A 13,022-nucleotide genomic window follows, 5' to 3' on the forward strand; every position below is an offset into this window, starting at 1 on the left:
GACCCTTTACCTAGTTGTAATCAGAGATGAAAAATAAGCGTGATTTGTCTTTTGTGAAGGCTTGGAGAAACGACGTTATAAAATTAGGTTATTATATGGTAACGAGTTTAAATTGTACTGTGTAAATGGCATTGCTATATTCGTGAAGGGTCCGAGGTTAATTTTGAAAATAATCCTTAGTCGGAGTTTAGTGAAATTTTTCAAAAAAATTCACCGTGAAAACTCATAACCTGGCTGACCTGCCTCAAGAGTCTGGAGATAACAGGCCGTGTTGCTTGATTAAAAGCAGCCGAACATGTGTAGCCAGGATAAATATTTAGCCTACGAAACGTTTGCGCAGTGCCATCCTCGTATCCGACGTATCCAGTGTACGTGTTTGGTGGGTCGGTAGTACATATGCTTTGGGAAATCGTAACCAAAAAAGTACTCCGGTAGCCGACGACGCGTTAACGCGACTGAAAAGTCAAACATTTGCGCCGCGACCCTTCCGAAAGGATTTCTTTTTTAGAGAAGATGTACGAAAGACAGGTAAAAAATCAAAAATGGCCGAAACGTCCATGTAAAAAAAGTATTTTCAAAAAAAATTTTTTTCCAAAAAATTTTTTTGTCGATTCAATTCGATATTCACATCGATTACTCGATACGTCGATTTTTCACGCGATGGCCGTGAAAATCTAAGAAAAATGTGTTCGCGCCAATTGTTGTATCGAAGAAAAATATATTTCTGTTATTAGCAATAACTCTTCCAGGGATTCTTGTTCTTTGTCCTTTGTCTTTGTTTCTTCTTATTGCCACCAGTGCGCAAAGCCACCTATAAGAGGGACCGCAGGCGGAATCTCGTTGGGACAAAAGGCTGCGCGCGCCAGGCAAATCGCATTCTGCGACCAAAGAGGATATCGACGGGTCCGTAGGCCCGAAAAGGACCCGAGGAAAGACACGCGGTAGCCTATATATAGGTACCGCAAACATACATACCCGCGCGCTTGACAATCTTCGGTAATTGAAGCTCGCTTCGGGCTTGTTCGGACGAATCGGCCGTTCTGGACAATTCCATACAAGGAGTGGACCCACTCGTCGTATCGCGGACATGCGATCTGTCTTTATGACCGAAAGTGGGCGTCGCCGGTTCACAATGCGAGCCTAACGACACCGCGACGTCGAGGAGAGACGTTGACGAGAAGCTACGGAACGATGACAGAAGAGCGGAGGCTGGAGCCATCTTAGCTCATGAGCTCACCGAATGTTTTGATGGACCAATGGAATAGAGTACCTGGACCAAAGAAAAAAATTATTTCCCTAGCGTAAATGTCCAAGGGGGTTGGCACGCGTGCCCCTTGGACAGTTGGCGCCATAGGGGATCGGTACCGAGTCAGGCCAAGGCCTAGCCCAGGCCGTGCAGGTTATCCCGCGCCATCCTGGCGTGCCTCGTATTAATTACCGACCGAGAGGTTTTGCGCTCTACGGGGAATCCCCGTCTAAGATAAACTCTCATAGCTCTATCCTTTGTTCTCTCCTTTGTTTAGTATCCATCTGGACTTCCTTGTGACTCTCACTGTTTTCCACTGTCCGCGTACCAGGTTTCCCGGAACTATTCAGGTTTCGCTGGGATGATATTGTGTCTTCTTTCTTATTATCACTTTCCCTCCCTTACACCCGGTATAAGACCCGTCATCCTGGACACTGACCCATCTTCCCGGAACAAACGTATACCGTAAGGCTGTATACCTAGCCGTTTGATGTTGTACGTTATTTAAAATTTTGACCCAGGTCAAGAGTCATCATCATGCTATATATATATCTTTCAGGTTTATCAGATCGCCTACGTCATAGTCAAGGCTGCCAATTCACCCAGACCGGCATTTTGGATCTTGGAAAGATCCGTGGACGGCATGAATTATCAACCCTGGCAGTATTACGCGCCGAGCGACGAGGAATGCTGGAATCGATACTCGGTACCGCCGGTACCCGGAAAACCGATCTACCTTACCGACACAGAAGTCATCTGCACGAGCCTCTACTCGCGTGCTACTCCTATGGAAAATGGCGAAGTAATATTAATCCTTGTTTAATGGTAAATTTATAAGGACGTAAGCGATCCGTAAGACGTTAAGGCATCCGGTTTGGATTTTATAAATCGGTATTAATTTTCGAAGAAAATTCAAAGAGGGCGCGCGGTACGTCCAGGGCAGTCAATGCCGTTTTATCATGTCACTGCTACGCCGCGTATAAGAGCGGGGTATTAATTATCGCCTGGTTTACAAGGTACGCGAGCAATTACATGATTGGATGATTATCAGGCCTTGGATTTACCACTGAACGCGTCAGCCTCTTTTTGGACCTTATTGCCTTCGATCGGCTTGTTTCTCACGTTTATACACAGACCGGCCAAGATCCTGTTTCGATCCTGTAATTTTGCATTGGAGATAGATCGAGGTTACGTTATCTCTATACGGTATCTCTTTCCTGTTTAATGATTTCTATATCATGCAGGATCATCGAAGGTAGGATTAACGTCCAATGGCCACGATACGAGAGAGGGGACTGATTAGGTTGACTGAAATTTTTTGGTTTTATTTATTTATTTTTTTTTTATTTTTTCTTATTTCAACAGCTTCGCGTACAGAAGCGTAAAACTGCCAACCCTCTTTAAGCCGGCTACGTGAGATCCCTTATAAGGCCCCGACGCCGTACATGGCCGGAATGTAGGGATCGCCGTTTTTGTCATTGCCCTCCTATCTCAGCTCGTTCTCCCTTTTATTTATCTCGTCTCCATCTTTTCGTTTATTGCCCCCCTTCGCTCTTTCCTTCTTCCCCTCCGCCCCTCTCTCCCCCTCTCTATTCGCATTGCCATCGGTCGCGCGCTCGCGCGTTCACCAGTCTACGGTCACGCCATGTTCCGCGATCTTTAATTACCGCCGAGCAACGATTTCTCGGAAATCGAACAATTATCCAGTCGACTTGAGGACTTAAACTGCAGCCGGCACCTATCTACAAGTTTCTACTGTCACGTCTTTCGATTCTAGCTACTTCGCCATTACGCGAAAAATTCACGAGCCTTTGGTCGCGTCCGCGCAGGCCGATCCGAAATAATACGGATTGTTCCTTATTTGGATGCTGCGCGGGCCCTTTTAAGGCTCAAAAAAGCTACAAACTTTTCGGGCCTTACTATTCATCTCCTACGTTCGATTAACCGGGTGACAATAAAAATCAGTGCAATTATTGCCTATTTTTACTAAATATCGTCAACAGCCTGATCATCCGATTGAAAATAAATTATGACCCCGATTGGATATTAATATTGCATTTTCTTTGCTTCCCCAGATTCATACACACCTGGTGAACGGCAGGCCGGGAGCTTTGAACCACAGCGCCGCCCTGGAGGAATTCACGCAAGCTCGTTACGTACGGCTGAGCTTGCAGGGTCTGAGAAGAAACGGCGAAGCCATTGGGGATCCAAGAAGAGCGTTTTACTCTATAAAAGAAATTAATATCGGTGGTCATTGTCTGTGCTCGGGTCACGCGTCACATTGTCGTTACAGCGTACACCACGGTGTAAGTATTTGCGATGTGAACAAGGCTTTTGTTCGCGTGTAAAAATATTTTGTTAAATTAATTTAAGATGAAAAAAAATATATCAACGGTTCAGTCGATCGAAAAATATTTTTACGCGAACTGCTTCCATTCAACCCTGTAGGGTTGAAGACAGTCCAGTCGGTAGTACCTCGCAACCCCCACGTGTTTCGCTCGATGAAAACAACCCACGGAGCCAAGTACATCCGCCAATGTTGCAACCATCTAAAATTAGCAGGAACGAGTGCCACCTCTCTTTTTATATTTTTTACTTTACGTTATATATTTTGTTTTTTATTTCACTTTTACTTGGTCCCGTCTTCTTCCCTCTTGGTCCGCGGAATTTTTCCGCGATTTCGACTCCAGCGAATAAATCCGTTGGACGAGCCATAAACTTGTCCGACGCTTGTCTGCCAGCACAGCTAATGGCGCTGTCGCTGGTAGCGTGTTCGCAGCGACACTAGCGACACCGGCGGGATCGGCTGAAATTGTATTTTATGAGCTTGAAAAAATTGTCCAACTAACCGAGAAACAATCCTAGCACGTGCAAGCCTAACGGGGAATGTATCTGCACTGTAACGTATAACGCAATGTTTTTTTCTTTTCTATTTTTTATATTAACCCTAAAGTACATTCTACATACAATAGAAGGTCTGCTCGAACGTCATCGTATGTACCATATACGGTCATTTACCATTGCTCGTTGGAGCTACGTGAGTGTACGTATGTTACCGCCATTGACAGTCGTATATTCAGGCCTTCTACTAAACCGTCCACGTAGACTTGTGGGTTTCTTGCAAAATTCTCTCTTACCGGTCATTAGTCACGATCACCGTTAGCCGGCCGTACTAACGATTACGATCCTTATATTGTGATACGGGAGAAGAAGCTTCTAGAAGCTTCGAGAAGAAAGTGGAACGGCGACCAAGAAATGAGAGGAGAATGAAGAAACGCCTGGGAATAAAGACATGAATCCCATTAGGCATATTTGAATTGTTCCATTTTTCCCGCCGTTTTATAACGCATTATATCGAATACTATTACTTCGATTTCTTTGTTCCTCTTGCGTTACACTGCACCGCGCGCCTTATTGGCACTGTATTTACTCATTGGTATGCATCGACTGCATCCAAGTGCATAAAGATACGCGAACAGAATAATTCCTCTTGTTAGATACGAGTAAGACCGTAACCTGCCCAATATGTCCGTCTTTGCTGTATCTCGTAACGATAACCGATTTCTTGTCCCACGTTCGTGTTCACTCTTCTTATTGCCATTTGAGAGTTTACGACTGCGCTGTTATAAGTTATCGTTATGACCACTGTGGGATGATGCGAAATCGAGACACGATCGTTCGAGATATCGATATAAGGTCTAAATGGCTGTCTCGTGGGACATGACGATTCGATTGTTAATTTTAGTATTTTTCTAGTTTATTACAAGTATTGATCATCTTTAGTTTTAAGTGTCTATTTTGTTATTCATGCTTACCGATCCACCTGCGCGCGTGACTGATTGTACTTTAATTCCGTGTCGAATGCGCATTACACCGTAGAAAATTACGACGAAGACCCGCGCACAATTAGCGCTCTCTGCTGTAGTCTTCTTGAACTTCTTTAAAGCTTCGTTTGGGGTCCGACATACTTTAGACCTTTTTTTTTTAGCAAATTTTCGCGATAATTGTATACCACGCGTTAGATTCTTCATTGAATAATATAACGATCCATAAGTATTTCGATCGTTTAAAGGATCTCTTAATAATGCGATCCTGTCGAAAATACACGCCCGAAATGGCATTCCTGTCGTTCGTATAGCATTCCACTATTTGGTATTTGCATTATTTTTCAATTCAAACACTTTTTACACCCGGTATACGCATCCGATTAGTGATCTGGCTATGGTCGTGACGTATCATCCGGAGATTAGAATTGAATTTTGGCCAGAGACAAGGCGCGTAATTGAATTAGTTTTTCGTCGGCAACCGATTCCGATTCGCGGAAGGTGCATAGGTCGGATACCGATCGCATTGTTGGGACCTATCGACATTCACTTGGGGCATCTGAAATACTTGACTGCCTATTAACGTCTCAATCGGCACCGATCGATTGCCGATCGATCGCTAATATCATATACCGCGCTTGTATCGCTGCCGATTTTTCCTTTTTTTTTTCTCCATAAAATTTTTATTTACTTTCGTTCGAATAACTCCTGGCTATGATACCGATAATAATTTTTCAAAAAACTATCCATACACCTGGTAGCGTCGAAATTCCCATTCCGACGATCCGATAAATCGTCAAGAGATCGGTGCGTGTGGTCTCGCCTTTATATACGATGGTAATGATTCGCGCTGAATCACAATTTTCACGTTAACGCTCGTTATTATTTACGGGGCCTGATATACATACGTGCTGCGCACCCGCCGTGTAATCAGGCCCCAACTCGAGCAATTAATCTTTACTGCTTCGCGTAATGAACCCGGAGCATATTTCATTGAAAAGTGGAATGACACTCCGCAGTCTGCTTATGCGATTAACGTCGTGGCAATACAAGAACAAAAACATTTGAGCACCCCTATAGTACACAGGTACACGTAACAACGTACAATACGCGTACGTGAACGGAAGTATACGTTAACGAAACTAGCTTGTAACGGGGCCTTATGGGAATTCGATATCTTTTTTTCCTTATGTTCATACACGAGATACCAATTAAGTCTTTAATTAACGACCCGTTTAACGAGAAATTAAAGAGGATCTAATGTCGCGTGTACATGTACCACACGTTGCGTGTTTATGACGTCATAAAATTTGGAATTGTTCAACGCTTCTTGGTCTCTGTTTTTTTTTTATTTTATTTATTTTTTTTTTTGATGGAATTTTTTAACCTTCAACCAACTGACGGTTGGTAGACAGGTATAATGGGCATATTAAACAGACGTCAGTCGTATTATACATGTTACGGAAATACGCCAACGCACAGAAATAGCCGTCGCGTCTACCGTCTAATAGAATACACCGGCAAATTAGGCTTTATGGGAATTGATACGTACCATGGAATTACGACCTACCTTAACCGTTATGGTGTAGACCATAACGACCAACTTCTACGGTCGCTCGACCTCGACGGAGACGTACACTCTCCCACGCGTACACGCGTGCACTCATAGGGACACGCGTATCGCAGTAGATAATTTTATTGCTCCTATAAAGACTGACGTATACTGCCTGCCTGGAATTGCCATTTGTCCGCGGTACAAGTATTTGTATTGTGTACAGTTGCGTATCAGTTGGGTTATTATGTATGTCGTAGCACTAGAAATAAACCTTAAGTTTAGTCCTAATTACAGGTGAGGACGTTTGCAATATGTTTTTAAAATTATTGGGACGGATTTTATTGTGAATTAGAATAAACATAAGGGATATTCAGTGTTATGTAATTTTGAAGTAATTTTAAAAATTATTTTTCATTCCCGTTTTTTTTTTTTTGGACCCTTGTGACGCTAGGAATTGCTCACTGGGTTGGTGCGTTCTTGTAACGTTTATTGAATGAAATAAGTCACTTCCGGACTGATTGAATCTATAGAGTCCTCCTGTACCAATCACAACACTGTACTTGTATGATATTTTTATGATTATTATCGTTTGAGTATGAAGAATTATTTTTTGACAGCATCAAGAATGCAAGTGCGAGAGACACACGTGTGGTGAACATTGTGAGAAATGCTGTCCGATGTACAATCAGGTGCCGTGGAAGATCGGTACCGCCCTGCGTGGATTCCATTGCGAGAAGTGCAATTGCAACGGGCACGCAACTTCCTGTCGGTACGATCCGGAAGTTGCAGAGAAACGGCTCTCGATGGATATTCGTGGGAAGAATAGAGGCGGTGGGGTCTGCATCAACTGCACGGTGAGTTACGGTTTCTTTGTAGCACGAGCAGAGAGGATTTTGGTTCTGATCGGTATTGCAATTCCACAGGAACACACGGCTGGTGTCAACTGTGAGAAATGTCAAGTTGGATATTACAGACCAAATGGAATTTCACCGGATGCACCAGAGCCATGCTTGCCGTGCGATTGCAATATGCAAAGCAGTACAGGTTATTGTACTCCTGACGATTCCTTCACAAACGTTGGCAAGGTACAAGCAAATTTTGAGATATTATTTAGTATTTGAAAAAAATCCGTATAATTAAATTACTAATGTCATTTATCTCATGTTCATCAGGTAGCCGGTGCCTGCGAATGCAAACCTGGTTATTCCGGATACAAGTGTGATCAATGTGCAGCTGGTTATCGACAATTCCCAGACTGCATGCCCTGTCCTTGCGATTCCCGAGGGATTTTACCGTCCCATGACTGCGAGGGGGACTGTCTCTGCAAAGCCAACGTTGCTGGTGAATTTTGCGATCGCTGTAAGCCTGGTCACTTTGCACTGACTAGGGACAATATCGAGGGATGTCTAAATTGCGACTGTTCAGGCGTCTCTAGCGAATGCGTCGCGGCGCGTCTGTCTTACGACACGGTACGTTCCCACGGGACTGATACTTGTGGATGATGAGACGTCAACTCACCAAAGTGGTTATCAAGTCTGTTATAAACCAGCTGGAGCAATTTACCCAGTTTACAACAACTTTCTCTGTCTGTTATCGGGGCCAACTGTAACTACTACCTTGCCGTTGACTATCTAACCACCTACGACCTAGTCATTTAATGTCTCTATGTCATTTAATGGGAGTGCGCCTTTACCGATATTCAATTTACTTAATGAGCTAAAAGATTTTAATGCTGGTTTAATTCTTCGATAATCACAGGGAGACCTGATCGTTTTTATAGACATTTTATTATTGCTTAAGGACTTTATTGTACGTTCGAATGACAATTTATGTATTTCTTTCGTCATCTTTTCTTATATTTTTTAGATCTCTACATTAGATGATTGGTTGGTTACGGATATGAATGCTTCTCGCGCTGTTATACCCACTTTGGATACCGACAGTGGATGGCTGGCAATTGCGGCCTTTGAACTTGAGTACGAGAGTCCATTTTGGTTGGCACCGACCTTGTACTCTGGGAATCGTTTATCTTCTTATGGCAGTAATTTGACCTATTCTGTAACGTGGGTCGCTATGCGTGGAGACACCAGAGGGAAACCTACTACCGAGCCTAATGCAATACTTGTGGTGAGTTTAAAGTTATTAGAACAAGTATTACTTTGCATTTATAAATACTTTATTTTTTATATCAGGGTAATAATGGAATGCGCATTGCGTATGGCGAGGAACAGTACAATGGACAGGCGGCTGAGATATCTGTACCACTTCAGGAACAGGGGTGGTACCATGTTAGAAGTGAGGTTAGAGATATACCGACTAGACTCAGAAGAACCGAATTTCGGGGTGATCCTGTTACTAGATTACAAATGCTCAGAATTCTGGCCGATTTGAAATATATTATGCTACGTGCACAGTATCATTCGGAACAGATTGAAGGAAGGTGAGTTATCAATGTCCGCTATTTTTTTATTTATTAAATTTGACGCTACACCCACTCTTTGTTATTTAGTTTGCAAGTCGCTATGCTGCCTATTGGAAAAACTGTAGTTGCTTCCGAAGAGGATAGTGAGACACTTGTTGAACTCTGCAAGTGTCCTGTGGGATACACGGGATTGTCCTGTGAAAATTGTGATTGGGGTTATGTTAAAGTATCTGCAAATGCATCTTATAAGGAAGTACATAAATGTGTCAAGTGTGATTGCAATGGACATGCTGGATCTTGCGATCTTCTGATGTCAGAATGCGGGGTGAGTTTGGATATATTTTTTTTTAAAGAAATCAGTTGAATTTCCCGCCCTGTAAAGATTCTATATGATTGCTCTGTGTAACTCGGACTTTAATCAGCTGTGACTCCTAAGATAAGGGATTTACAGTTTGAGTAGTTACCATCGGTCGGTAAAACGCGAAAGGTTTACATTCTGCCTCGTGAAGATGGCAGGTGGAGTTCGATACTTTCGATCGAGTCATCGTAGACAGTATTTGAACGTTAAATTAATTTATAAATTTGTCTTTTCATTCAGGTTTGTGAACATGACACAACTGGACCAAAATGCGATAGATGTGCTATCGGTTATTACGGTGATCCAACTGTCGGTACTCCTCACGACTGCAAAAGGTGCGCCTGTCCACTTGAGATTGCATCAAACAATTTCAGTCCCAGTTGTCAATTGGATGATCCAAACAATTCCAAAGATGGTTACGTGTGTACGCAGTGCCCAAAGGGATATACGGGCGACCATTGTGAGAGGTAAATGAAAAAAAAATATAAAAAAAACTGTACCAGCATGCTCATAATCTATCTCAAAGTAAACGAACAAAATAAAATTCCTCTGCTCAGTTGCGACGTTGGTTATTTCGGCGTTCCAATGACACCTGGCGGCAGTTGCGAGCAATGCTCCTGTAACGGGGGTCCTTGCGATCAGCAAACAGGACGATGCCTGGAGTGCCGCGGAAACACAATAGGCTGGAAGTGCGAAAAATGCAAGGAGTTGCATTTTGGAAATCCTGCCCATCAAAATTGCCAACGTAATTACACAAAAACTCCATCACCCTCTCAACGGTAACACCAAACAAATCGTCTTATCATCTATAATCCTTGCAGCCTGCAACTGCGATCCTCTGGGCAGTACCTCGACCAACTGCGATTCCACAACAGGACAATGTCAGTGCAAGCCCCTATACGCCGGCAGAGACTGCTCATCCTGCATAGCAGGATACGGAAACGTAACGGCAGGTTGCGAAAAGTGCAATTGCGGCATCGGCGCCCTGGACAGGACCTGCGATTCCATAACAGGAAGTTGTCAATGCACCATAGGTGTCCTGGGCTTCCATTGCGACCAGTGCGAGCCCTTCTACTACGGACTATCCGAGCAAGGCTGTACCGGTGAGTGAAAAGCAATTATAATTTTTTCACAAAAAAAAAACAAAATACAACCCTCATCATTCCAGACTCGCGTGTAACACCTCAGCAGGTATAATCCACAAGAAATTCCATTGGAATTTCATAAAATTCATAAACCACGTATCGAAATATCTCGTCTAGCTACCGAAAGAAAATATTTCAATAATTCATAACAACGATTTATACTTTTTTTCTTTTCAACAAAAATAATGAATTATCAATACGTGACCCCACGACCTCACCGTACACGCCTCTAAGGTGTAGAGCTGTACACTCTGGTCAACCCCCTACATCCCCCACCTCGCAATCGACATGACTATATTTAGACGTCAGTGCCCACATACTCACGCTTCACAACTGGAGAGTCCAGTTGAACGCAAACTCAGGCATGGAATAAGAGAGTTTTGCTACGGCGAACGAGAAACCCGAAGAGTAATGCGTGCCGTTCGGTCTTACTCGGGGCTCCCGATGTTTATCTCAGACCTGTAAGTATGGGGCACTTATCCGACTAGACCAGACTCGACTTAACTCCGACCGGAGTTGAGTCAAGTCAAGTCCAAGTCGTGGTCCGTAGAGTCATGAGTACTTGATGCAATTCCAAGAGAGAATTTATACAGGGGGTTACATCCGAGAATATAGCCCCGCTGTCCCTTGTGGCGTAACGTTCTAATAATAATCAGCCTTGTGGAGGATAAGCGATCGATAGTCGATTCTATTGACGATAACACTGTATTATCGATCTTTTACGCAATTCCTTTTGTTTCTGATACCAAATGAATCAAAGTATCGGGTGCTGCGCGTGTGTTTGGATATCCAGACTTTTTCTCTACGGTTTCACGGGTCAACGAGTTAAACTGTGAAAGGAGCTTAAGGAATTGATTTTACTTTATGGTTAGCATTTCGCTGTGTCATAAATCGCAATTATTTTGGCTGAGCAGATTTCTATAAGCCATACCTGCGCATTGAAACGAAGGGATGATAATTGTGATCGATATTGATATCCGTGGCAGCGGTCGTGACAGATATCTGTATTTATAAGGATCAGTATCAAATCTTTTTATGTATTTTCGTATAAATTATGCGATTGTCTGTTTAAATGAAAAAAAATCCTTATATCAGAACATTCGTAAGTCAGCACTGTAATATTACACGACTTTGTCATTCATCCAGCCCATTCAAAGGATGCTGTAATATTGGACCACTCCCTTGTTTAGAGGATGAAGATTTTACCTTGGTTTCATTCAACCTACACGACCAAATGATGCTACTCCCACGTGCTGTAAAATTAACCAGTTATATAAGACCCTTAATAAATACCTGACAGATATTTTACCTAGGCACATATGTGTACCCATATGAATATATACACATTAGCTGTATATATATATACATACATACAAAGAATGCTAACATAGTCAGGATTTCCTGATTATATTTATTTCTCCATTTTCTTCATTCTCGTCTCTTCTATTTCTCACTCCCACTTGCTCAGCTTGGCATTCAACTTCTTTTTTTTTTTAATTTCACTTTTGCCAACTAAATCCATACGCAAAACCAGAAGATTCGATCTTATCCATACTGGAAGACGTAGAAGAAAGATATATTTGGATACAGTGAGATATGGAAGATCGCACGTGAGATTCTAGTTTCCTGTATATTTCTCTTCATCCAACCTATGTACTGGCATCTACCAAGATCTCCTCCTACGTCCTCTCGTATCTACGCTGGACCGTCTAACTCTGACTCTTCTACCATTTGCGACTTCATATAGGAATAACGTGCGATATATGCGTTTCGCATATATCTATATGAAATGTTAATTAACTCACTATAACTCTGGAAGGTGTCTGGCCTCCTATAGGTTCGCGTGCCGCGATACGTCTGTAATCGTTCCGTCGGCTCGCCGTATGATGAAGATTGCACGTAGGTAGCGCAGACACACGTACAGTTTGAGTAAATAAATATACGCATTTAACTGTGCGACCGGACCGTAAGATATTCTCGAAGGATCAATTAAGCGCACGTGAATATTTTGAAAATTGGATTGGACTGAAAAATTTGAAAACTTTGAATAATTTTCGTATCTCGAAAACAGGGCTTAATGTTTTTTTTAGCAAAAACTTTTATTCTCACCTAGACCGATCGTTTTCGTAGAGTCTGACGTAAGATGAGCTATGAATTTTTTTTGGGAAAATTTCAAAATTTGATCCACTGTCATTTTTGTTTTTCTTTTATTAAAATTAAATTTTTTCCAGTATATCCGTCCGACCGCGTGCACAGCCAGTCTAAAAGCCGCGAGTTGATCTTATGAAAATATAATGACACCCGTTAGATGGATGTTGCATATATTATAAAATATATACGTTCGTCTGACGTCACATTTTTAATTAACAATCGAACATGTCCCAGGTGCATTTATCAGATCATGTGAATTATTCTCCTAGTGATGTATGTATATATATATATATACATATCGTTCAAGAGCCGTTCGTTAAT

At 42.4% G+C, this 13,022-nt stretch overlaps 1 protein-coding gene across 3 annotated transcripts in view; it reads left to right on the top strand.

The window, feature by feature from the left end:
• LOC107268494 (laminin subunit alpha-1) overlaps positions 1-13,022 on the top strand; it is a 72,911-nt gene that overhangs the window by 26,239 nt on the left and 33,650 nt on the right. For 2 of the 3 annotated variants that reach the window (XM_015741320.2, XM_025085845.1), the window contains exons 3-13: positions 1,806-2,048; positions 3,322-3,552; positions 7,243-7,479; positions 7,549-7,710; positions 7,798-8,094; positions 8,492-8,752; positions 8,818-9,065; positions 9,135-9,372; positions 9,646-9,872; positions 9,963-10,150; positions 10,227-10,508. In XM_015741320.2, the coding sequence (XP_015596806.1) occupies positions 1,806-2,048; positions 3,322-3,552; positions 7,243-7,479; positions 7,549-7,710; positions 7,798-8,094; positions 8,492-8,752; positions 8,818-9,065; positions 9,135-9,372; positions 9,646-9,872; positions 9,963-10,150; positions 10,227-10,508 (2,614 nt within the window). Of the gene's footprint in view, positions 1-1,805; positions 2,049-3,321; positions 3,553-7,242; positions 7,480-7,548; positions 7,711-7,797; positions 8,095-8,491; positions 8,753-8,817; positions 9,066-9,134; positions 9,373-9,645; positions 9,873-9,962; positions 10,151-10,226; positions 10,509-11,696; positions 11,859-13,022 lie in introns of those variants that run through there. The other variant, XM_025085846.1, reaches the window with a different exon arrangement.

This window comes from Cephus cinctus, unplaced genomic scaffold (genome assembly GCF_000341935.2).
Source record: "Cephus cinctus unplaced genomic scaffold, Ccin1 Ccin1_scaffold0051, whole genome shotgun sequence".
In the NCBI taxonomy this organism is placed as follows: domain Eukaryota; kingdom Metazoa; phylum Arthropoda; class Insecta; order Hymenoptera; family Cephidae; genus Cephus; species Cephus cinctus.